Source organism: Salvelinus alpinus, chromosome 28, assembly GCF_045679555.1.
Source record: "Salvelinus alpinus chromosome 28, SLU_Salpinus.1, whole genome shotgun sequence".
Taxonomy (NCBI): domain Eukaryota; kingdom Metazoa; phylum Chordata; class Actinopteri; order Salmoniformes; family Salmonidae; genus Salvelinus; species Salvelinus alpinus.
Window position 1 is genome coordinate 27,152,889 of NC_092113.1, and position 26,367 is coordinate 27,179,255.

General features: G+C 42.1%; 2 protein-coding genes across 4 annotated transcripts in view; one reads left to right on the top strand and one right to left on the bottom strand.

The window, feature by feature from the left end:
- Positions 1 to 17: 17 nt before the first annotated feature.
- On the bottom strand, positions 18 to 24,100 carry LOC139557577 (serine/threonine-protein phosphatase 6 regulatory ankyrin repeat subunit C-like). Of its 3 annotated transcripts, none has more exons than XM_071372568.1 (26): positions 23,676 to 23,901; positions 23,295 to 23,375; positions 22,735 to 22,813; positions 22,437 to 22,507; positions 22,116 to 22,316; positions 20,913 to 21,000; positions 20,555 to 20,697; positions 18,056 to 18,268; positions 16,129 to 16,207; positions 15,842 to 16,039; positions 14,443 to 14,560; positions 14,261 to 14,329; positions 13,913 to 14,077; positions 13,752 to 13,814; positions 13,492 to 13,603; positions 13,300 to 13,371; positions 12,949 to 13,150; positions 12,682 to 12,769; positions 12,342 to 12,459; positions 11,932 to 12,151; positions 11,698 to 11,785; positions 11,116 to 11,199; positions 10,787 to 10,932; positions 10,518 to 10,600; positions 10,188 to 10,362; positions 18 to 9,983 (listed from the first exon to the last, which is right to left on the bottom strand). In XM_071372568.1, the coding sequence occupies exons 1-26, from the start codon at positions 23,700 to 23,702 to the stop codon at positions 9,721 to 9,723; spliced, it is 3,246 nt and encodes a 1,081-aa protein (XP_071228669.1). In that variant the 5' UTR covers positions 23,703 to 23,901; the 3' UTR covers positions 18 to 9,720. The 3 variants fall into 3 exon arrangements, with proteins under 3 accessions (XP_071228669.1, XP_071228670.1, XP_071228671.1); XM_071372569.1 differs by having other exon boundaries at positions 13,913 to 14,053; positions 23,676 to 23,898; XM_071372570.1 differs by lacking the exons at positions 18 to 9,983; positions 10,188 to 10,362; positions 10,518 to 10,600; ... (10 more) ...; positions 13,913 to 14,077; positions 14,261 to 14,329 and having other exon boundaries at positions 14,532 to 15,295; positions 23,676 to 24,100.
- LOC139557581 (coenzyme Q-binding protein COQ10 homolog A, mitochondrial-like) overlaps positions 24,098 to 26,367 on the top strand; it is a 6,182-nt gene continuing 3,912 nt past the window's right edge. Inside the window, exons 1-4 of the mRNA XM_071372575.1 lie at positions 24,098 to 24,639; positions 25,287 to 25,439; positions 25,638 to 25,830; positions 26,092 to 26,193. Coding sequence (XP_071228676.1) covers positions 24,509 to 24,639; positions 25,287 to 25,439; positions 25,638 to 25,830; positions 26,092 to 26,193 — 579 coding nt within the window. The 5' untranslated portion in view covers positions 24,098 to 24,508. The remainder of the gene's footprint in view (positions 24,640 to 25,286; positions 25,440 to 25,637; positions 25,831 to 26,091; positions 26,194 to 26,367) is intronic.

The window sequence follows — 26,367 nt, forward strand, 5'->3', positions numbered from 1 at the left end:
ACACATGATGCAGTGAATATTTATCAATAGCACTTTATTTAAAACACAACCAACCCTAAGCCACAATAATGAATGACAAGACCAATTGGCTGCAGCAAACATTGTACAAAATAGATTTAGATTCAATGTTTAAATCATTTTAACGTCAAAGATTGATGCGCAGATTAGTCCGAAATTGTGAATGAATGATCTTACACATATCCGTAACATTTTGAAACAAATTACATAGTTCACACAATGGAAAAACAAGGCAAAGTGCTTTTGGGATCAATTGCATTGTTGTCAAATAAAGAAATGGCTTGAGGTTTTGGAGGGACAGTGGATGGGGAGTGAGGGGGTGTTCCTCTCCTTGTGTGGGAATGAGGGGCAGGGTGAGTGTCTGACAGAAACCAGACCTCACACCCTGTCCTCTATTGCCATGGAATTAAAGCTAGAATCTTTAGTTCCTACATTCATTTTTGTACTTAAATTAATGTTATATGGCCATTTTCTTACACTGTATAGCCTCAACATGGTTAACTATGTTTTATATCATGGGTGGTCAGTCCTTGCATCCATAGCTCTGTCCATGAATTTGAGTGGTTACATTTCTCCAGGCCCAGCCGTCAGCTTTTTACCAAAACAGAGGTGGGGTATCCGCTTTTGTTTCAATTAAGGATTCTAGCTTTAAAGCTGATGCACAATGACAGTGGGAAGGCAAACACCTAGCAAGTTGCGTGGATTAGTGTTTCTGAAGGCATACGGCTTGAGGGGAACAAAATTCAACCTCGTACAGAATATAATAATGCATATAACCGGTCTCCACTGTTAAAAATATGATAGTACCAAAACCAGCTGTACGTACATATGCAATAACTAACCCAACCAAAATTCACATTCCAGGAAGCTGTAAACTTTAAGAGACTAGAGCATAACATGAAAGCAGAAATGAGGTTTTAAAAAGACATCAATCAGCATCAGTCTGGCATCACATCCCAGTGGTATTTTGTTGTAGAAATGCGGATCATAAATCTCATGAACACACACAATTATACATACAATCAAGCACACTTAAAGTTGAATTATTATTCATGGTAAAGTTCCCATAGGCTAATGTGTATATATTTGTTTGTCAAAACAGGTGCAGATTAACTCAAGCTGCAATTTATGGGAGGTAGGAAAAATGCTACTATTGAAAAAGACAAATGCAAACAAGTTTATTTACATGGATAATACCATTATATGCATCAGCCTTATAGAATTTGAAGAAAGTGAGAGGCGTTGACTATTCATGTTTTAACTCACTAATGTTGAAATCGCGCTACGTCATTGGTCCTGTTGCCATTGTCATCACAGGTCTAGAGCACATGCTGGTGATGGCATTTTCTACTCACAGAATAGTATTTGCAGGTTTGTAAATGAGGTAAGAGTTAAATAGGGAATCTTTCCTTTCTCTGACACACCGCATGTAGACTAGGCCCTATGCCAGATGTCAAAGTTACTACTATTCAACAGCAAAGCAGTTTAGACTGTTCTGTTACCCAACAGCAAAGCAGTTTAGACTGTTCTGTTACCCAACAGCAAAGCAGTTTAGACTGTTCTGTTACCCAAAAGCAAAGCTTGGAAAACTTTTGGAATGTTTAGCTGACAAACCAAATTATTTTTAAAAGGTACATTGAAAAACCATTTCATTGTAACTATTCATGTGCCCTGATTTAGACTCCTCCTTTCCTGGTATGGGGTCCATAGTATTTACAATACATAAGCCACGGAGTGAAACGGGCAACTAACCCATAGTCGGTCTTCATCAGTTCACGTGCTGCAGAATAAACTAAGAAATCCGCAAAGGGACCTACAAGTCACAGGATATGCCAATGAATGCATCCATATTGCTCAGGGAGCACATTACCAGTGTACCTCCAACAGATGGTATCAAAATGACTGCGATGTGAATCACCATTGTGGTCCCTTACGGAGTCCAATGATAATATCTGGCCCAGACTTGATGCGTGGTCACCCACAATGGAGGCAATTCCCAATAGGAGGCTAATAATTGGCATTGATCCTGTGCTTATTCTAAGAGTACGTCTGTGCTTTTACAGCAAATTACTGCCAATAATGGCAAACAATGTTTTTGAACATTTCCTTCCCCTGCTGGTTAAGGGGAATGTTATTCTACAACTAATATCACAGGGCTTCCAACAATGGCCATTTTGACATGTACTCCAACATGTCAAAAGGGTGTACAGTAGGTATACACATTATGCCCTAAGCACTGAGCTGTTCTCATGCTACACCTTTCATTTCCATTGTCATCGATATGTCTGATTTAGACAGGCTTGGTTACTTGCCCAAAGTAACAAAAACATACATGTGCAACACTATAAAAGTGTTTCTTTTAAGTAGTTGCTTGTAATGTGTAATAATTCTTACAGTTTTCTTAATGTAATCCATGGGTCACCATTTCAACACGCCTCCATTATTGATACTAATAAAACATACATGAACAGTGAAGATCAGAACAGCTTCAGAAAGCTTAACTTCGATGCACACCTTAAGTTTAGTGAGGGGGAATGAATGGGAGGTCTCCCTTAATGTTTCTTCTGAAAACAAGGCATTTCATAATTCCTTTAGATACGGAGGAAGATGCATACATACACACCTAGACATGCAATCAAAATATTCCATCCAAAAATGCCTCTAACACAATACACACAGTTAATGTATCAGTCAAATGATCTTGTGCATGGTCTGGTCCCCCTTATGAGAAAGCAGCTTTGATACTTTGATATCAATCACAGTTCCAAGAATGCTGTTCTTCACATCCTAGTGCCACTTCTCTTGATGCGAAGCAGCAAGGAGAGGTTACAATCCCACTGCATTAACCAGCTACAGAAAGTTTTTTTACATGAGGAAGCAAATGATAAATAAGAAGTTTATTGCACTCGTCTTTTTCATCCACTTCAAAAGGGAGGTCAGCTTAAAAAGCGAGGATGATTCATCACACCCTAATGCTACTAGAATATGACGCATGTTATATTAGACCACTTCAACAGAATGATCACATGCTTAACACTGCACACCGCTACTGAGGAACCACTACTTTTAATAATGCAAAAACACCACACGGTTACGACCAAAACATTATCCTTATTACTTTTATGTACCCTAATATGACTTCAACCTGAACTATTCTGTACAGTTAGCACATCTAAGTATAAATACATCTAAATTGATATGCTCAGACTACAGTTACTGGTAATGACTATCCAATCCATTGCTTTCCTTCTCTTTGTGACCCCCTCGTTCTAACTCTTCTTGGCTCTAACCGCCACAGCATTGCGAGACACATCTTTGCTTGGAGGTATCGTCAAAGAATATGGTTCCATGTTTGGATTTGTGCTTTAAAAAAAATACTCCAATATTGGTGTTCAACATTAGGTATGATAGTACACTCGGATTCACCATATGATGGGACTCACGCGCAGAGATCCATAGCATGCACATGGAATAGGCCAAGAACATAAACAAGAGTTGCTTATTTTAGCAAACATCACAAAGGTTAAGAATGTTCTTTTCAGAGAGATGTGCTCTTATTTTACATGGAATTCATAAGGCTTCCGGAAGGTATAAATGGAAGACCATGCCGTAGCTACAACATTCATTTAGAAACACATGAAAAGGCACCATGCCACCTCTGTGCTGGTTATCACACAGGTCCAACTGATGGAGAACAAAATACCAAGCAAGGATGAAGGAAAAAAATGAGACCACAAGCAGGGGGAAAGCTAGAAAAATCCTCCCATATTCACTAACCCACATTCACCAACTTGAGGGGGTAAATAATTACTGCATAGTACCCCCCCCCCCCAAAATATAGATTGTATTTTCACACAACTTTTCCTCATGATCTTCATTGAATTACACATTTCTGCCCTTCGCGTACCAGAACTTAAATCTTTAGAATCAAATTGACAACTGTTTGCATTTATAACAAGGTAGACTTCTATTTTTGTCCTTTCTCTTCTCTCCAACTGGTACTGAGGTACTTAAATTAATAGCGTTATTTGGTTTTGGAGATTACAGTCAAACTGAACTAGACCGGTTTTTCACTCAATGTAGCAAATATGGCAAAATCCCAAAACAATCTCAGGGAAACCTTGAGTTGTTTGCCATCAACATTGGGTGTGTGCATCCAAAATGGCACCCTATTCTCTAAATAGTGCACTGCTTTTGACCAAGGACCATAGGGCTTTGGTCAAAAGTTGTACACCATGTAGAGAATACGGTACCATTTGGGATGCACACCATAATAGCAAAATCAGCAGAGATTTGATCAGTTCCACTGAGAAATGTAACTCCAGAGGGGTCACGTGTTATAACTTAGGTACTGCAAGATACTGGTTCCTTTGCTTTAAAGGTAAGGCTTGGCTGTGAATGAAAATTTTACATTTGCCTTCTATGAAAGATACTTCAAGTAAGAATAGGGGCATCCATCGAGGTAAATCTATTCCCTGTTAACCACACATCTGCCAACATTAAAAACTGTTCCTATTATAATTACAAAACCAGCTCTTACAAAGAAATAAACATACATTTTGATCATTGCCGACTTATTACATTATATTTGTCTTTACAAAGTCTGTCCAATTATAAATAGTTAAACAAATCTTGCATCCATTATTTTTTCCCAGACTACCATGTCTGTTCTGATTGCTTTCCTCTTCCTAGTTTCCACCCTACGATCAGTACTAAGTAGTGATGCAAACCATTAGTCACCACTGACATAAGGACCTGTATCTTTGACAGCAATGCTTCAAATCAGAGCTTAATACTATTTTTATTTTACTTTCTAACCATGGCTATCTGGGTAAATGAGTCCCAACAAAGAAATTAGTTACTGACCAAATATGACTTATGCTTGAAGGCAAATAAAGGTTTCTATGGCACTAAATGGATGTAGCTGGGTGTATTTTCCTTTTTAAAAAACAGGCTATCAATTAATGCAAAAAAATTAAAGCAACTACAGCGTAGTCTAATTTCCTGTTCAAAATATATTGTAAGGCTATCTCAATGATATTAACAGAGATGAATGTTCAAACCCTCCAACCTGCTGTTTACATTGTCAATGCATGACAAACACATAGGGACCTATAGGTATAGCTCGATCACATTCAAGAGACAAGACCCATAACAGGAAGACTAAACTTACATGACAACTATTTCATGCTGCTACTTGTATAATTTCATGAATGCCAGAGCAGCAGTTCAAAAGGTCAGGAGAAAATAATTGTTCCAATTTGACCCCATATTCACATTTGCCAGTGAAGTCATGGCTCATATATTTGGAGTCAGTGTGTACATTCCATGTTCTCAGAATTAGATTTTTTATACAATGTACTTTGCCAAATAAGGCCTTAACTGTGACCTAAGATTTGCACAATAAGTCATGCAAATCGCATGTCAATTGTAAGTCGCTCTGGATAAGAGCATCTGATAAATTACTAAAATGCTTTGTTGGATTAGCTTAAATACAGCAGAAGGCAGTGCAATATTTGTGCTGCACACATCGTTCACACGCTCTTTATTGCTACAAATAAATGTCCCACTTAATTGTTTCTTTAAAGTCAGAAGTATGATCTCAAGCTCCTTTATAATGAGTTCTCTGTCTAGCAATGGAACACACATGGATAGAGGTCCAGATGGGATATATGCTGGAGAACTGGTGCCATCTGCTGGACAAGGGCATTGCAAGAAGAAAACCATTTCTGATCTGCTAGCCAGACACACTTGCTGTTGGATTATTGATGTAATCAGTGTCTGTTATACAACATACAGATGTTGATCAATGTGGAGTCATGGGAGGAGGATGCAAGCATGGTGAAAGCAAGCCTAACTAAATCACTGGACTAACCAGATGGACTAGTAACATACCCTGGACTGGCATCGATCAAACCACATTGTGATAGCTGGATTTTGGACCATGTTGTGTGGACTGACCATTTTAGACCCTGAGAGTTTTTAAGTTAAATCTCTGTCAATGAAGCAACAGTATACATACCTTGCAATCTTTGCCATGGCCTGTTTTGCACCTCTTCTCTCCCACAAAGCAGACTTCATGTAGCTACAACACATATGCATGTAAATATACATACGTATGCACGTATTCAGAGTGACAATGCACACAAAGACACTGAACGTGTTAAAGTGCATAACTACCTCAATAAGTGCCTTGGATCAGGGTTGAATGAATAACTATAGAACTGTATGCATACCACATAAAATGTCAATATGACTTGCATGTTCTCAATCCATGTGATTGGCTCCACACAGCCTGAGACTATTAACCGTTTACACATGACACCAAAGACTATACACTCCCTTTGTTCCTCCTCTACCCCAGACAACACAGAGAACACCGACTGTTGGGCACCACATGACTTGTTAGTCCATTATATTAGGTCCTCATCTTTATCATCCAGAAAGAACTAAGGCATGTCATTTAGCCATCATCAAGAGATGTTATGGTGAAGCATTAAATAAATGTAAATTAGTCCGGAAACTGAAATGTAGCTGTCCACTGATGATGCAATCGAAATGGTAGTGTAAAAAATATTTAAATTAAGTTGAGCTCCAGTGGTCTGATACAATCTACAATGTAGTACCACCAGACAAGATACACGCGTAACAAAAAGCAAAAAGGAATTACACTTTTTGGCTTTACTAAAACACAAGTACTACTACTGCCCATATGAGTGTAACATTAGTTTTTTCAGTTCATTCCTACAGTAACCCTGCCTACCTACCGGGCTTTCAATCATCTCTAGTAAGTCATGACTTCTGTCCGGAGACATGAACAATCAAGCCCAACCAAGGAATCCTCTTCTTACCAGATTTACAGGTCTGACTAAGTGGGTGAGATCCTAGGGTTCGTCTTATTTTGCCATCCTGCATTCATACTACCAAGATGTCATATGGTTCTAAATGAGATACCATGGTGGCAATCAATTGAAATGTTTTCTTGGCACAGAAAAATGCCTTGACACAGCGACTACAGCCTTTAGTCTAGAACAGATCATGTCCATGTAGCTAGGCCTAGTGTCAGAACTCAAATAAAGTGAACATCAAACAAGATTACCAAGGAAACAAAAGCCCTTGAGGCTATGATTGTCTTTTCAATAACGTTCAAATGCCAGAAAGTAAATATTGCTTATATTATACAAAAACAAAAGAGCATTTCAATCTCATACCAGGACTGACCATTGTACTAGTCAAGATACAAGCGTTGAGAGGAACAGTGGTATTGCTCCATCTCTTAATTTCTGAAGAACACTGAACAAAAATATTAACGCAACATGTAAAGTGTTGGTCCCATGTTTCATGAGCAGAAAAATGAGATCCCCAAAATGTTCCAATCGCACAAAAAAGTATTCCTCAAATTTTGGGCACAAATTCGTTTACATCCCTGTTTGTGAGCATTTATCATTTGCCAACATAATGCATCCAACTGACCGGTGTGGCATATCAAGAAGCTGATTAAACAGCATGATCATTACACATGTGCACCTTGTGCTGGGGACAATAAAAGGCCATGAAAATGTGCAGTTGTGTCACACAACAATGCCACAGATGTTTTTTCAGGGACTGTGCAATTGGCATGCTGACTGCAGGAATGTCCAGCCAGAGCTGTTGCCAGAGAATTTAATGTTAACTTCTCTACCATAAGCCACCAACATCGTTTTAGAGAATTTGGCAATATGTCCAACCGGCCTCACAACTACGGACCACGTGTAACCATCTCAGCCCAGCACCTCCACATTTGGGTTCTTTACCTGTGGTATCGTCTGAGACCACACGTTGATGTCAACGTTGTGAACAGAGTGCCCCATGGCGGCGGTGGGGTTATGGTATGGCAGGCATAAGCTACGGACAACGAACACGATTGCATTTTATCGATGGCAATTTGAATACACAGAGACACTGTGACGAGATCCTGAGGCCCATTGGGGTGCCATATCTTAAGAATCTGTACACAATTCCTGGAAGCTGCAAATGTCCCAGTTCTTCCATGACCTGCATACTCACCAGACATGTCTCCCATTGAACATGTTTGGGATGCTCTGGATCGACGTGTACGACAGCGTGTTCCAGTTCCCGCCAATATCCAGCCACTGAAGTGGAGTGGGACAACATTCCACAGGCAACAATGAACACCCTGTCCAATTCTATGTGAAGGAGATGTCGCACTGCATGAGGGAAATGGTGGTCACACCAGATACTGACTGGTTTTCTGATCCACGCCCCTACGTTTTTGAAAAAAGTTGTGTGACAAACAGATGCATATCTGTATTCCCAGTCATGAAATCCACAGATCAGGGCCTAATGAATTGATTTCCTTATATGAACTCAGCTATCTTTGAAATTGTTGCATTTATATTTTTGTTCAGTATAAATTCAATTTCAGATTGACCAAGGCCAAATTTGGGGAAATAATCCCATTCAATGTACCAAAGTCTTTTGAGAATTATAAGATTTTTTTTGAGAAATCAATTGAAATGGTTTAAGATTGACTGAGCAGAATCTCAGAATACAAGAGAAAGTGCTCACAATACAAGAGGCTTCACTGAGGTGCAATGGGGCGAGCCCGCTCCCAAAGGCAAACTAAATAACCAAGGCCTCATTGCTACTACTCTCCCTGTCTAATCGTTCAGCAGCTGCAAAATTATTTATCGAGGTATCTCAAGATCGATCTATCGTCTTTCTCTATACAGTACATCTCAAATAAATATTTTTGTTTTGCCATAGTAGTGATGATCACCTTTGGTCATAACTGATATGCTTTGAACCACATTCTAGCTTAGTAAACACAAAACTGTGTTGTAGACAATACTTCAGCATTGAGAATAAATTGATGCTAAAATCCCAACCTGAGCACTGTACTCCTTTGCAAGGAGACATGCTTACATATACATTTTTCAAACTTTAGCAGCTCTATGAAATTCTCCTCTATGAAAATGACAAACTATTTTAGGCTAAAAGTTTAAATATAGGCTACTACACAAGGTACATATTATAATCATTTAAAAAAAAGTCAGAATAGTTATATTTTAGCATTGCACTCTTGGGCAGGACTTTCTTCTGTATGGTTCCTTCATCAAGTCCTCTACCCTACTTTAACCCGTTTGAATATTCTCCTTTGGGGAAGGCTGTGCATTCCTATTCAAGGCCACCACTACTAGTCCTAGTTTCTGATATATTAAATACTGAATGATAATGAGAAGTGACTAAACAAGAGACTACAAACAAACACAAAAAGGAGAATAAACAGTACTTTAAGCTGTCAGTCATTTTTCTGTGCTGACAAGTACCTATTTGCGGGACATTTTTTTAAAGGGATTGATTATTTAGATTATTTTTGTGGTTGGTTATTAGCAACCATTTTAGGGACAAACAGCAGTATTCCAGTGACATTACAGAAAGAGAGATCAGTCTCTCTGTGTTAAGCACTAACTACTACAGAGCTGAGATAGATGCTGTGGGCTCTATTTGCATATAGGTTTGACTGCCCTTCAGGTGAAGACCACACATACGCGCACACATTCGCACAGGCGTGTAGGTGGGTGTACTCAAGGGAGTCACCCTGTGGTGGTGGTAGTTGTGGTGTCGGATTGTAGGTGTAGGATGACCTTACTCAGAAAGGCACCCGTCCAGGCCGATGGCGGCGCCATGGTGGTCTTTGACTTAGCCGTGGTGATGGTGAAGGCCTCCGTTGGGCAGGGGTGTGCAGGCTGCGGTGATTCCGCAGTGCTTCAGTAGGTTGAGACCAGGGGAGATGGAGGAGACAGAGATGGAGGAGACAGAGATGGAGGTGCAGGGGCAGGAGGAAGAGGAGCAGGAGCATGAGGAAGGGTCCAGAGGTGGGAAAGGTTTCATGGTAGAGAGGATCAGAGCCAGGCAGTCAGCCACGTCCTTGTTGGGGGCGCAGGCCAGGGCTGGAGTGTGGCCTGGTCAACAACAAAAACACCATCAGACCAGATAGACAACAGCTTTCTAGTGTATGGCCTATGCTCGAGGAGGAGAAAAAGGCCTAAGTAATTAACAATCAGAAATCAATTAGAAAGCCCATAGCATTAGGCTACATGGTGTAGGACTAAGATGTTAAAATGAAGACGACGTTTTGAGAAAGGTGGAATAGTGTCTCTCCTTACCCTCCTCATCCACTGCCAGCACTGTGGCTCCTCGACTCAGCAGTGCCTGGACCACGGTGGCCATACCGTTGCGTGCTGCTAGATGCAGGGGCATTTGCAGTGCAGCGTTGGTTGCATTGACGAGGGTAGCGTTATGGATCTCCCCCAGAATCAGCAGGGCACACATCTCATGAGCCTGCAAGACAAATACAGAAACATGCTTACATCAACCATTATCAATACATGCACTTCATTAATCTCCGTTCATCAGAGAGGTGCTGAAAGCTTGAATGCTATGTTATTATGCTCCATTTCTTTCTGAGCTCTGATGATATTGTGAGGGCTGCTTACCTTGCTGCAGGCCAGATGCAGGGCAGTGTTTCCACTGTCGTCCAGCAGTGTCAGGTCAGCCTTGGCCCGTTGCAGGAGGATGGCTGGGAACACCAGGGGAGAATCAAGACATAAATGACACAGGATTCCTCTTTACAGATCTACCCAACACATAATGAATTCACTCCAATCAAGTGGTAGTTCATTCTTCTTCAGAGACTGATGAAAGAGAATCTGCTAAACTCTATCCTTTTGCAAAACATCAACGAAAACGTGTTCCGTAGACTTACCCACGGTGCCACTCTGTCCGTTGTCAGCAGCAACCATGAGAGCAGAGCGTCCGGTGTGGTCCACGGCGTTGATCTCAGCTCCGTGGCGTAGGACCAGCTGAAGCCCCGACACGTCCTCGGCACACGCTGCGGCATGAAGCGGGGTCCTACAGGCAAAGAGAGGCAGCCCGACCTTGGTGAGCTCAGTCTCGCATGACAATGAAACAGGAGATAAAATCTGGAGTCCACACTGAGTGCAGAGGTACAGCTCAGAAGACATACCAATGAAACAGGAGATACCCAAGTAAACATCTAGTAAGGTAATGACACCTTGCCCTCAACTGACTTACCTTCCTTTAGTATCCCTGGTGTTAACCATCTGTAGACCAGCAGATTCCAACAGCATCTCTGCAGCTCCACTACGGCCATTCATTCTGCAGCATCACACATCAAAAGATCACCACAGACAGGTTGGCTGATAACTTCACAAAAAAGATGCGCGCGTCGATGTGGCCGGAAGGCATGCTGTTATGATTCTGAAAGGTCAGATAGCTAGCAACAATGACAAGAAGCTGCCATGTGGGGAATCATTGGTGGCTCGTTTCATCATTATTGATACCATGTCTTGTTTTGAGGTGTTTTGACTGATGTTTATGCTAATATGGCTAAAATTAGCTAGCTAGCTAACAATTGTAACGATGAATGAGACAAGTGCTCATTGTGCAAATGTATTTATGTTTTCAATAAACATTTGGAGACTAAATATAGTTCACGTTGTCAACAGTCTAAGCCAACCCTGTAGTTGAGCAACCGTCAGTTTTGTTGCTAAACAACCAACCTGTTTATAGAACCCATTATTACTGATCCTTTCCCAAACACATTGTCCTAATAATGTATGCTCATGTTTAAAACATTGATTAGAGAATACTCACAGAGCACAGTGCAATGGGGTAAAGCGGTTTCCCTCCTGGCTACTACATGTTTTGTGTTCAAGTAAAACCTCCAAACAGCCTTCATGCCCTGATAAGAGGAGGAAGAAATGTGTTCATTTGAATTACAAAGACACTACAAAACAAACTGTCCCCCCCCCACATTTCATTTATACATGTAATATACACCCTTCTTGAAAGAGGGTGTTTTGGGATGTAACCAATAACCACGCAGACCTTGGTAGGCGGCCCAGTGTGACGGCGTGTACTCTTCGTGGTCCAATAGGGAGTCCAGAGGATCGGAGCGCATGGCGGCACGCAGCAGACTGGCCAGGATGTCAGTGTAGCGGTGGGAGGCAGCGTAGTGCAGGGGGGTACGACCCTGGCCGTCCCGACACAGGGCAGATGCCTCGTGATCCAGCAGGGCTGTCACACAGTCCTCACGGCCCACCACCGCCTATGGGACAGGTTCCAAAGAGTTACACAGATATATTTCTAACTTTTACAGTGCTAATTAATAATTATTTCAAACTAATGTTGCAGCGTTCCTCTGTACCACACAACAACCAGACAGGCTAGGTGTAGCTGAAAAAGATGACCTTTTTCTCAGTTGAGTAGTGTGAAAAGCCTATAGGCGTGTAGCTCACCCCTCTGTGCAAGGCAGTGCTGCCCCCCTTGTCCTTGGCGTCAGGCCAGGCCCCCTTCTCCAACAGCAGGTGGACACAGTCTGTATGGCCACCTAGCACGGCCAGCATCAGAGGAGTCCTGAGGAGGAAGACAGGGAAGACCACACACACACAGTCATTTATATTACAACGTCAACAACAATGCTTTCTAGCAGACAGGATGTGTGATTCTGTAAATCTTCAGTGAACAGCCTAAACTGTACTGCTATCTATATGGAGTTACTAAAAGTAAATAACACAATACATTTACATTACAAAAACAAAGTTTCCTGCCAGGTAGCAAGAAAGAGAGACCACTCACTGTCCCTGTGTGTCTGTGACGTTGGTAAGGTCTGCCTCCTCCCCGCTTTCCACCAGCATGTGCAAACATTCCGTGTGGCCGTTGGCAGCTGATATGAAACAAACATTTAATCACACATTCAACCCTGACTGCTTTGTTTCTAAGCTATTCCATACTTGCTAATATCGAACAATATACAGGGAGACATGCTTGCATGTATTCATTACACATGGCAAATAAACTTTAACTAATTTCAACCCACATCTAGTTCTGAGGGGGGGACCGTACCTGCGACGTGTAGAGGGGTCCACATGTGTCTGTTCTCGTTGAGGAGGCAGGAGGCCCCCTGGGCTAGCAGGACCTCTACACAGCGGGCGTAACCTCTCTGGGAAGCCAAGTAGAGCACAGAGCGGCCCGAGGCATCTTGCACATCTACGTAGGCAGCAGTCTCTGTCAGCACACTCAGCGCCTGCCAGTGGCCATTATCAGCCTGAGGGGGAGAGGAGATGGGATACGACAGGAAGCTGTCATGTTTTTGGCTGCTCTATATGAACATGGCATCTTCTCCATACGAAACACACACTCAGTCTCAAGCTACAAAGTAACATAGAGGATTTTAGGAATGAAAAGCACACTTACAGCTAAATGCAATGGACTCACTGGAATACTGCTCTCAATGTCTCCCAGGGCATTAAAGGACATTTCCAGGAGCTAAAGGGACAAGAGTCATGATGTATTACTATCCACAGATACAGCAAAGTCATGATGAAAAACAATTGACCTAAATGGCTGGAGCTATGCAAGTTACTGAACACAAACAGAAAGACTTACCAGTTCCAGGTTCTGCTTGTTGCCGTGGGAAGCAGCATAATGAACAGCACTGTAACCTTTAGAGTTGACCAGGGATGGGTCTGCACCGTTGTCCAACAGATGCTCCAAGCAACTAGTAACAAAAACAGACAAAAGCCAGTCAAGTAGGGGTCATGAAATAAACAACATATTTTGAGTTCTTTAAGCGGATCTTTAAATCAGTATAATTTTTTTATTTAAAAAAATAGATACAAAATAATGGCTGCAGACAGTAAACTAACAAATAGGACTCCTTATCTCCATCTTCCTCGCTCTGAAGAGTCCCGGGGAAATGTCGGTCCATTCTGGAAGTGCAGAATGAACACATTTATTCACAAATTCAACACAGCTATGTTTCCTGAACGCGTCTTGGTGTATTTGTCGATGGAGTGCGAGTTCCTACCTGCAGAAGGCCTGGGAGGCAGCAGAGTAGTGCAGGGGAGTGCAGCCTGTACGGTCTGGCTCATTAACCTCAGCGCCAGCACTCACTAGGGTCACAGTGCATTGGTACCTCCCATTAGCAGCTGCATAGTGCAACGGAGTCCTGAGAGACCAAGAGAAGGCCCAACTAATAATCAGTGCATCAATCAAATGTATTCATAAAGCACTTTTTACATTAGCTGGTCACAAAGAGCTTTTACAGTACCCATCTCAAATTAATGACTATTCCATATAACATTACAATCTCGTACTCACACACCAGCATGAGTACAAACACAGACAAAGAAAATAATCAGTGGCAAAAACTCACCTTCCCGATCGGTCCCTCTGATTCAAGTCAGTACCACTGCTTAAGAGCAAGTTGAGACATTCAACGTTTCTGTCAGCAGCGGAGAAGTGAGTAATAACATGATGAGAATGACAGACTCATTTGGGTATATTATCCAATAGTTCAGAATAGGTCCAGTTTTGGAGTGTGATTCTGTGTCTTACCCTCCAGAAGCAGCAGCGTGTAGACAGGTCCTTCCAAAGTTGTCTGGAGTGTTTATGTCAAACCCGGCTGATAGAACGTGCTCCTTACTCATAGATGAAACAATACTGTACAGCTGACCTGAGGGGAGAGGAAGAGGCTACCAGGAGTGATCAATCAAATACAGATATAATGTACACTACCAATCAAAAGTTTGGGGTCACTTAGAAATGTCCTTGTTTTTGAAAGAAAAACACATTTTTTGCCCATTTAAAATAACATCAAATTGATCAGAAATACAGTGTAGACATTGTTCATGTTGTAAACGACTATTGTAGCTGGAAACGGCAGTTTTTTTTTATGGAATATCGACATAAGGGTACAGAGGCCCATTATCAGCAACCATCACTCCTGTGTTCCAATGGCACGTTGTGTTAGCTAATCCAAGTTTATCATTTTAAAAGGCTAATTGATCATTAGAAAACCCTTTTGCAATTGTTAGCACAGCTGAAAAATTTTGTTCTGAATAAAGAAGCAATAAAACTGGCATTCCTTAGACTAGTTGAGTATCTGGAGCATCAGCATTTGTGGGTTCGATTACAGGCTCAAAATGGCCAGAAACAAAGACTTTCTTCTGAAACTCGTTAGTCTATTCTTGTTCTGAGAAATGAAGGCTATTCCATGCGAATAGCCAGAATCCCGGAGTCGCCTCTTCACTGTTGATGTGGAGACTGGTGTTTCGCGGTACTATTAATGAACTTGCCGACTTGTTTCTGTTTGTCAAACTAGACACTAATGTACTTGTCCTCTTTTTCAGTTGTTCACAGCGGCCTCCCACTCCTCTTTCTATTCTGGTTAGAGCCAGTTTGCGCTGTTCTGTGAAGGGAGTAGTACAAAGCGTTGTATGAGATCTTCAGTTTCTTGCATGGAATAGCCTTCATTTCTCAGAACAAGAATAGACTGACGAGTTTCAGAAGAAAGGTCTTTGTTTCTGCCCATTTTGAGCCTGCAATCGAACCCACAAATGCTGATGCTCCAGATACTCAACTAGTCTAAAGGCCAGTTTTATTGATTCTTTGATCAGACAACATTTTTCAGCTGTGCTAACAATTGCAAAAGGGTTTTCAAATGATCAATTAACCCTTTAAAATGATAAACTTGGATTAGCTAACACAACGTGCCATTGGAACACAGGAGTGATGGTTGCTGAAAATTGGTCTCTGTACGCCTATGTAGATATTCTTAAATCAGCCGTTACCAGCTACAATAGTCATTTACAACATTAACAATGTCTACACTGTATTTCTGATCAATTTGATGTTATTTTAAATGGACAAAAAAATGTGTTTTTCTTTCAAAAACAAGGACATTTCTCAGTGACCCCAAACTTTTGAACGGTAGTGTATGTATGTAAGTACCAACCTGAGGAGAGTAGCTTGCGACAACAGTCTGAAAAACCATAGAGCACAGCCAGGTGCAGCGGGAACATCCCATGAATCCCTTGTCTGGCTGTATCTGCACCGTTGGTCATCAGAGTACTGATCAGTAGTTCATGGCCGTACTTAGCAGCAACATGGAGGGGGGTATTGCCATATTTATCCACACTGTCAATCTCTCCACCTAACAACAAACAAGAAACAGAATCAGAGAACCAGTGGGACAGGACTTGTATAAAGCATCCTAACAGTCAGAGGGGTTGTCATGGTTACCGTTTTGGATGAGGATCTGAGAGCGTGTGAAGCGTCCATGAATGGCTGCCATGTGCAGGGGGCTCTTCCCTGCATTACTCTAGAGAAGGGAGAAGAGAAATATGGCAAACTAGTCTGGCAGAGAACAGATAAATCCTCCCATTGCCACCCATTAAACAACATCTAAGGCTACTGATTGCATTAGTCTCAGAGTAGAGCTGCTGATACAGTGGGGAGAACAAGTATTTGATACACTGCCGATTTTGCAGGTTTTCCTACTTACAAAGCATGTAGAGGTCTGTAATTTTTATCATAGGTACACTTCAACTATGAGAGACGGAATCTAAAACAAAAATCCAGAAAATCACATTGTATGATTTTTAAGTAATTAATTTGCATTTTATTGCATGACATAAGTATTTGATACATCAGAAAAGCAGAACTTAATATTTGGTACAGAAACCTTTGTTTGCAATTACAGAGATCATACGTTTCCTGTAGTTCTTGACTAGGTTTGCACACACTGCAGCAGGGATTTTGGCCCACTCCTCCCTACAGATCTTCTCCAGATCCTTCAGGTTTCGGGGCTGTCGCTGGGCAATACGGAGTTTCAGCTCCCTCCAAAGATTTTCTATTGGGTTCAGGTCTGGAGACTGGCTAGGCCACTCCAGGACCTTGAGATGCTTCTTACGGAGCCACTCCTTAGTTGCCATGGCTGTGTGCTTCGTGTCGTTGTCATGCTGGAAGACCCAGCCACGACCCATCTTCAATGCTCTTACTGAGGGAAGGAGGTTGTTGGCCAAGATCTCGCGATACATGGCCCCATCCATCCTCCCCTCAATACGGTGCAGTCGTCCTGTCCCCTTTGCAGAAAAGCATCCCCAAAGAATGATGTTTCCACCTCCATGCTTCACGGTTGGGATGGTGTTCTTGGGGTTGTACTCATACTTCTTCTTCCTCCAAACACGGCGAGTGGAGTTAGACCAAAAAGCTATATTTTTGTCTCATCAGACCACATGACCTTCTCCCATTCCTCCTCTGGATCATCCAGATGGTCATTGGCAAACTTCAGACGGGCCTGGACATGCACTGGCTTCAGCAGGGGGACCTTGCGTGCGCTGCAGGATTTTAATCCATGACGGCGTAGTGTGTTACTAATGGTTTTCTTTGAGACTGTGGTCCCAGCTCTCTTCAGGTCATTGACCAGGTCCTGCCGTGTAGTTCTGGGCTGATCCCTCACCTTCCTCATGATTATTGATGCCCCACGAGGTGAAATCTTGCATGGAGCCCCAGACCGAGGGTGATTGACCGTCATCTTGAACTTCTTCCATTTTCTAATAATTGCGCCAACAGTTGTTTCCTTCTCACCAAGCTGCTTGCCTATTGTCCTGTAGCCCATCCCAGCCTTGTGCAGGTCTACAATTTTATCCCTGATGTCCTTACACAGCTCTCTGGTCTTGGCCATTGTGGAGAGGTTGGAATCTGTTTTATTGAGTGTGTGGACAGGTGTCTTTTATACAGGTAACGAGTTCAAACAGGTGCAGTTAATACAGGTAATGAGTGGAGAACAGGAGGGCTTCTTAAAGAAAAACTAACAGGTCTGTGAGAGCCGGAATTCTTACTGGTTGGTAGGTGATCAAATACTTATGTCATGCAATAAAATGCAAATTAATTATTTAAAAATCATACAATGTGATTTTCTGGATTTTTGTTTTAGATTCCGTCTCTCACAGTTGAAGTGTACCTATGATAAAAATTACAGACCTCTACATGCTTTGTAAGTAGGAAAACCTGCAAAATCGGCAGTGTATCAAATACTTGTTCTCCCCACTGTATAGGATCAGTTTTGCATTTTAGATCATAATGAATAAGATTACATGGACAGGCGGGGACATAATCCGAGATCAGTATTCCTACTCATTGACGCTTTATGAATACGGGCCCAGACCTGCTGGTTGACGTCAGCCCCATTGTTGACCAGCAGCTCCAGGCAGAGGGCCCCGTTGGTGGACACAGCGGCCAGGTGCAGTGGGGTATAGCCACTTCTGTTGGGCTGGTTGACGTTAGCTCCTTGGTTCACCAGCTCATTGGCCACAGCCTCTTGGCCTGTGTAGCAGGCCACATGCAGAGCAGTGTTCCCAAAGGCATTGGGCTCATCCAGCTGAAAGAGTACAGGATCACACAAGACATGAGGAGCTAGCTAAGCAACAAACAAACACACACACGCGAAGGCGGAAGTTTACATACACTTAGGTTGGAGTCATTAAAACCCGTTTTTTAACCACTCCACAAATGCCTTGTTAACAAACTATAGTTTTGACAAGTCGGTTAGGACATCTACTTTGTGCATGACACAAGTAATTTTTCCAACAATTGTTTAGACAGATTATTTCACTTATTATTATTATTTCACTGTATCACAATTCCAGTGGGTCAGAAGTTGACTGTACCTTTAAATAGCTTGGAAAATTCCAGAAAATTATGTCATGTCGTTCATCATTTGAGTCAATTGGAGGTGTACCCGTGGATGTATTTCAAGGCCTACCTTCAAACTCAGTTGCTCTTTGCTTGACGTCATGGGAAAATCAAAAGAAATCAGCCAAGACCTCAGGAAAAAAAATGTAGACCTTCACAAGTCTGGTTCATCCTTGGGAGCAATTTCCAAATGCCTGAAGGTACCACGTTCATTTATACAAACAATAGTACGCAATTATAAACACCATGGCAGGACGTAGCCGCCATACCGTTCAGGAAGGAGACGCATTCTGTCTTCTAGAGATTAAAGTACTTTGATGCAAAAAGTGCAAATCAATCCCAGAACAGCAGCAAAGGACCTTGTGAAGATGCTGGAGGAAACAGGTACAAAAGTATCTATATCCACAGTAAAACGATTCCTATATCGACATAACCTGAAAGGCCGCTCAACAAGGAAGAAGCCACTGCCATAAAAAAGCCAGACTACGGTTTGCAACTGCACATGGGGACAAATATTGTACTTTTTGGAGAAATGTCCTCTGGTCTGATGAAACAAAAATAGAACTGTTTGGCCATAAAGACCCTCGTTATGTTTGGAGGAAAAAGGGGGAGGCTTGCATGCCGAAGAACACCATCCCAACTGTGAAGCACGGGGGTGGCAGCATCATGTTGTGGGGGTGCTTTGCTGCAGGAGGGACTGGTGCACTTCACAAAATAGATGGCATCATGAGGCAGGAAAATTATGTGGATATATTGAACGCAACATCAAGACATCAGTCAGGAAGTTAAAGCTTGGTCGCAAATGGGTCTTCCAAATGGACAATGACCCCCAAGCATACTTCCAAAGTTGCGGCAAAATGGCTTAAGGACAACAAAGTCAAGGTACTGGAGTGGCCATCACAAAGCCCTGACCTCAATCCTTTTGAAAATTTGTGGGCAGAACTGAAAAAGTGTGTGCGAGCAAGGGGGCCTACAAACCTGACTCAGTTACACCAGCTATGTCAGGAGGAATGGGCCAAAATTCACCCAACTTATTGTGGGAAGCTTGTGGAAGGCTACCCGAAACGTTTGACCCACGTTAAACAATTTAAAGGCAATGCTACCAAATTCAAATTGAGTGCATGTAAACTTCTGACCCACTGAGAGAAATAAAAGCTGAAATAAATAATTTGCTCTACTATTATTCTGACATTTCACATTCTTAAAATAAAGTGGTGACCCTAACTGACCTAAGACAGTTAATTTTTACTAGGATTAAATGTCAGGAATTGTGAAAATCTGAGTTAATGTATTTGGCTAAGGTATGTAAACTTCCAACTTCAACTGTGTGTGTGTGTATATATATATATATATATATATATATATATATATATATAGAGAGAGAGAAAACAAAATTGAATTGTAATCAAAGATAATCCTCTGTCTCTTCTGGTAATGGTCAAACTAAAACTCAATTAATATTACTTCCTATAGCTATCTTGAGCATCCATTTACCCATAAGGCCATATTGAGACAGCTCCCATTTTACCTATGTACGTGCATTGTCCAGCTGACTAATGACAAATATCGCCTACGCTCACAGATCTGTATCTCGTTGACAGTGCCTAAGGCCCGTACAGAGCTAGGTAAAAAAGCATTCCAGTACCCTGCCTCCTCTACTTGGAATGAGCTACAAAAGGACTTGAAACTACAGGAGCCCATCTCCTTGAATAATTTTAAAGCCAGGGTAAAATCTTTGGTGGAAAATGAATTGGGCGGCAGTCAATGGTTTGACCCCTAGTTGAACCGCTCCTCCCAAAACCAATGTGCCTATTCAAATGTGTCAGATGTTTTTTTTTATGTAGTGCTTTGTGTTGTAAATGTTTGAAACTTTGTGTACTGCTATATTAGCCAGGTTTCTCTTGCAAAAAATATGTTTAATCTCAATGAGACTAACCTGGTAAAATAAATACAATTTAACCTCAACACTCACCTCAGCCCCGAGCCTCAGTAGGTACTTGACTATGTCAATGTGTCCGCTGGCAGCGGCAGCATGGAGAGGGGTGTAGCCCTGCTTGTCCTTGCAGCCCTTGTCTGCACTTCGAGACACTAGCAGCTTCAACACCTCCAGATGCCCTATAAGTCACATAGGAGAGGCAGGAGAGGCAGTGTGAGTACTGTTTTAATGTCACCCTCTAGTGAGGAGTACATCCATAATGTTCACCCAACTTAAAATTGGGAAACACTGAATATTTATCACCTGCCATTCACGTCAGTTTTATGAAATTCAGATTTTTCGGTACTCTAAGAAAATCAAGTTAAGAGTTTTCCCAGTGCAGAGCCCAACTTACCTAAGTACGCTGCCCAGTGGATAGGCAGTCTCTCTCTCTTATCATTGGTACTCAAGTTGGCCCCTTTATTCAGCAGCAACTTCACCATCTGAGGACAGACAAGAGGAAAATTACATATAAAAATTGTTTCATTATTCACTAAAGCATCTCAGAGTAGGCATGCTGATCTATAACCAGTTTTTCCTTAAAAATGATAATGAACAAGATGGGAGAACTGATCCTAGAGTTGGATGGTGGTTGGAAGAGCACGCTTACTTGAAATGGAAAAGCGTTGCGGTAGCTTTTGACAAAGAATAACATGAAGATGAAGCAGCTGCTTTATAAGTGGAATGCAGTGTTGAGCGCTACATTCCGAGGGGTTCGTGCTGATTGTACACAACCTAGTCAGTTGTACAACTGAATGCCTTCAACTGAAACGTGTCTTCTGCATTTAACCCAACCCCTCTGAAGTAGTGGTATGTGTTAATTGTAGGGGTGCCCATGGGGCTGGGGATCAGAAATGTCCTGTGTGAGAGAGAGGCAGGTTGATGTTTCCAGGGTTAGAGTAGCGCAGAAGTTGTCATATGCTGAGCCAGTGAAGAAAGTAGAGGAAGATGGGTAAAGGGGGAGGGATCCTGAGAGGAGTGGTGTGAGTAGTGGGGCGGCAGGTAGCCTAGTGGTTAGAGCGTTGGGCCAGTAACCGTAAGGTTGCTAGATCGAATCTCTGAGCTGACAAGGTAAAGATCTGTCGTTCTGCCCCTGAACAAGACAGTTAACCCACTGTTCCTAGGCCATCATTGTAAATAAGAATTTGTTCTTAACTGACTTGCCTAATAAAGGTTTATAATAATATAAATAATTGTAGATATGAACCAGTACAGAAGGATAAAACATATGATGTTTCAGTAAGATTGGATTTTTGCCATTTATAGCAATGTTATCAACTGTACTGTAAGTCGCAGAAAATAGAGGTTTTGGTGGCAGCTGCAGAGAGGTATTTGGGTGTGCAAGACTTGACACCAGAAGAGTTACAGGGTGTAAATTTTTTCAAGCAAAGTATAAGGGAGTTTTACTCCAGTCTAATAGGTGGCGGTAATGCAACATATTGGATGCCAACTGCCTTTAAACCTCATCAAAGAACTGATCTTAGATCAACAGTTCCACTCTGAAATGGTTTGTAAAAACAGCCCTGTTCCAAGTGCACACAGTATTTCCAGCCCTCACCTCCATGTATCCGCTCTGAACAGCGTGGTGCAAGGCGGTTCTGCCAGTGCGGTCTGCCATATTCAGATTGCTCAGCTGGGGGAGCAGGGCCTCTGCACAGCGCGTGGCTCTATTGGCAGCTGCAACATGCAGTGGAGTCTGCCAGAACTTATCTCGTGCATTGGCCTCTGCTCCCTGCCGCAGAAGTAGCCCCACTGCCCTCTGGAGAGAAGGAATCAAACTGGGCTTGAGAAAACACTTCTTGTCAACACCCAAACAGTACCAAACATTGATACAGTGCTTTATAATCTTCACATTAGAGAGATGATCAACACTGCTTACTTCATTCCGGGAGGCAGCAGCTCTGTGCAATGGAGTTAGCCACACATGGTCCTTAGCATTTACATTTGCACCTATGAGAGAGCACAAAACAAGGAGCAATATTAGCGGGCCATGACAAGTACAGTTGAGTCATTTCTTTCAAGTTTCAGTCAGACTAATGAACAGACACTACACACTGTTACTACAACTGTGCATAGACCAAAACCAACTTTTCATTCCAAATATAGCAGGTCAGACGTGGGCAGTTCTGTTTAGTTAACATAGCTACTAGTGGTTGGTCAATTTTGGTCACAATCACCTGCATTGATGAGGAGGTCCATTATATGAACATCCCCCAAACAGGCAGCAGCATGTAGTGCTGTACGGCGCTCTTGGTCCTGTGGGAAAAGTTAAGACAAATTAACCATATATATTAAGATACAAAATCCATCTCCCTCTTACACTGGCAGCCACAAATAAGTATATTGATGAGATACTGGGGCGGCAGGTAGCCTAGTGGTTAGAGCGTTAGACTAGTAACCTAAAGGTTGCCAGATCGAATCCCCGAGCTGACTCTGTCGTTCTGCCTGAAAGGTAGTAGGCCGTCATTGAAAATAATAATTTGTTCTTAACTGGCTTGCCTAAAAAAATAAAAATAAACATTTAGGCCTTCTGTTGACATTCTACTGTTTGTAGATATATAAATGAGGTTTTAGGGAAATAGAAAGTAATAACCTAATCACTTGAATTGGGAAAAGGATCCTCCTGGCACCCCTCTACTTGCAATAAATGGAGAAATGTTGAAATACAGTAGCTAGCTAACGTTACAATATCAACACGTAATAAACCAGAGCCAGTGCTGTGGCACCACAAACATACCAGTGCATTGACGTCCTCTTTCTGCAATAGCAGTTGAATTTCATCGGCATTTCGATTAAAAACTGCTTGGACCAGTGGAAGCTGGAGATAAGCACAGGAGAACGTCAGACTGTGTGGTTAGCAAGGAATCGCAGCTAGTTAACGTTAGCTAAGTAAAGTGAACCGTTGGCAGACAGCACCAATCAGCATCAGGCCGCGCCGAGGTTTAGCTAACAATCATACGACACAATGCTTGCAGATACTTGCATCAGTAACGTTATGGAACTGGTCAACTTTCAGGAAAATGGAATCAAAACATTTGATTAGCTAACTAGCCAGCCAAATAGCCAGGCTTTTCATCTAACGTTAGCTAGTTAGCATGCTAACTACTTGCTAGCTCACCTGGTCTGTAATATTGTGTACTCCCATCTCCCAAAGTCAGCCAGGACGGAGCTCCTTCATTAGAGTGGAACTACAAGGTATATTAAACGATAGTTAACCCATGTAGATAGTTAGCTATTAATAAGAAAGTTCGTGATCTGTGTTTGCTGTCCGTCTCTGCTTGATGTTTGTTTGTTAGTTAGTTCTGCTATCACGCACATGCGCAGTTCCACGTCCCCCGTTTTGCCCTCCCAGACAATGTGAAAGCCTCGCAATGTTTGAGGGGAATTACAATTATATACTAAATGCATTTCAAAATAATCTCACCTTTTTAAAATGGTACTCGTTTATTATATAAGAAATCATTGCTTACTCCCAGTAATGTTATTTGGGAGCAAGCCGGCTGGGATTGTAATACCTCCGACACAGTTGGTGGCAGCAATGCACTGATAGGACAGTTGCTCTGTTTTAGAACAGTGTGTCCCTGGCCATGAGCCTGACCGATACCGGTGTTTACTTTACTAAACAGATACGGTCGAGATAAAGAGTTGTCGCCGTATGGGGAAAAACGTGAACGCGCATTTTATGCACCTTCAGCGTCCCAGGACATCGAGCTTGGAATAAATAAACGACTTATATAAACGCGGCCTTTTTGGTTGCGTCTACTTGGATAAGTGAACTGAAGCTTATCTACACGGTGTCTGGCGTTGATGGATGCGGTGAAATAGGACTGGGAAAGGCTTCAAATAGCCAATCCGAAGTTGGCTAAAGTAGGTGTTTAACAGAAACCTACAGATCCGGTTTCCGTGAACCGTTATTCTACTTGAGGTTCTGATAAAGTAACCCAAAATACAATGGCAGCAACTGCCCGGCGAATGCCGATGGGTGTGCGGACATTCAGTGAGTTTTTGGAGATTGCTGTAGGCTCTGGGCGCTCACCATGCCACACAGCGGGGTCAAGAGAACATATGAGACAGACTATCAGGTGAGATTAATAAATTGATAACTTCATGTGACACAATTAACCAATCAGTACTGTGCATGCGCATTGTGCATATCTTTGAATCTCCTTTGGTGCAGGTTTTTGTTCCATGCAAGCACTTACACATCTGGTTCAAATAGGTCCACACTGAAGAATATAAACAATTAGTAACTGTTGTGTTCTTCCTATTAATCATCAAATTTGCATTAAGGCTTAAAAAGTTCCCTTTTCAATCCTATCAATGTCACCGTTGTTGTATATGCATATTGTGGCTTTCTTCATATTGGTTTCACTTTGTCAGTAGTGCTCTCTGTAGTTTTGTCTGACTGTAATTAAACTTTTTATGACTGTCACACAGTTATTTGTAGTGAGCACATTTAGACCCCAATAGCAAAACATGCCAGCTCTGCAAGCCACCTGACTGAGTGGGTCGCATTACATATAGTTCCATTCATGTGTTTACTCAGAATATAGTAGCTTGTCCTAGACATTGAAGGTTAGGACACTACTGGCAACCTTTTCCCCCTGCTGGCAATATATTATTTCTACCCTGACTCTAAAGGCAGGAAGCCCGTCTGGAAAAGTATGTTTGTTAGAGATGTTACTCTCCAGTATTTTTAACATGATCCTTTCTCTCCCTTCCCCATCAGACACTTGTCATCATGTGGTATTGTAATGACTAGGACTCCCAGAGTGCTTTGCCACCAGCAGAATTGGGACACAATGACATCAGTTCCCCACAGCAGAACCTTCATGGGGTTCACAAATAAGAGAAAGGAGTACTCCGAGCGGAGGATACTGGGGTAAGATGCTACCATACATGAAATAGAATATATTGTAGGACTTGCTATTTCTGTATGTAGTTACAAGCATGAACGAGAGCTTGAATGCATAGATAGATTTCATATTAAAGGAAAAAATAGGGCTTAGCCTATTTGAAACACGAAGTGGAAGGGATGTAATGTTGTTGTTTTCAAACTCCTTTTGCTATGCTGCTTCAGGTACTCTATGCTGGAGATGTATGATGTGGTAGCCAACGTGGATGACTACAAACTCTTTGTCCCCTGGTGTAAGAAGTCCCAGACCATCATGAAGAGGGCAGGCCACTCCAAAGCTCAGCTAGAGGTGGGATTCCCACCCATCGTAGAGCGATACACATCCATGATAAGCGTGGTGCGACCCCACATGGTCAAAGTAAGTCTCTCCTGTTTAATTAGGGTTTAAAAATTCCAGTAACTTCCAGATTTCCTGCTTATTCCCTTCTGGTTTCAGGAGTCTTCCAACCAGGAATTCTGGAAAACCTGGGATTCTTGAGAAAGTTACCAGATTTTTGCAATCCCATTTAGTCCCGCTTAATTGAGGATCCATGAATTATGATGAGATATGTGATGAACATTGTTGGTTTGGTGATAGATTACTCTAAGTAAACCTTTCTTATTGGATTACATTTTTTAGGCGGTATGCACAGATGGAACACTTTTTAACCACCTGGAGACGATATGGCGCTTCAGTCCTGGAATCCCTGGTTATCCCCGCACCTGCACTGTGGACGTTTCGGTGAATATGACAGCCCCAGCTTGCAGCCCTTTTATTTCTCATGCTGCCAACCTCTCAGTTTCTTCTAATCTTGCTCTCTATTTGTGCGTAGACCTTGTGCATGTGAATAGTCTGACTAAGTTATATCCTTTAACAGCGCTTATCCTTTGCTTATCCTCTTTCTCTTTTGTATGT

Coding starts and splice junctions, on each gene's coding strand:
- LOC139557577 (XM_071372568.1), bottom strand. CDS start 23,702: ATGGGAGTACACAATATTACAGACCAG. Junction 22,508..22,734: donor GGACCTCCTCATCAATGCAG/GTGATTGTGACC, acceptor GCTCTCTCATAG/GTGCAAATGTAAATGCTAAG. Junction 13,604..13,751: donor GGAGATAAGGAGTCCTATTT/GTTAGTTTACTG, acceptor TTTTGTTACTAG/TTGCTTGGAGCATCTGTTGG.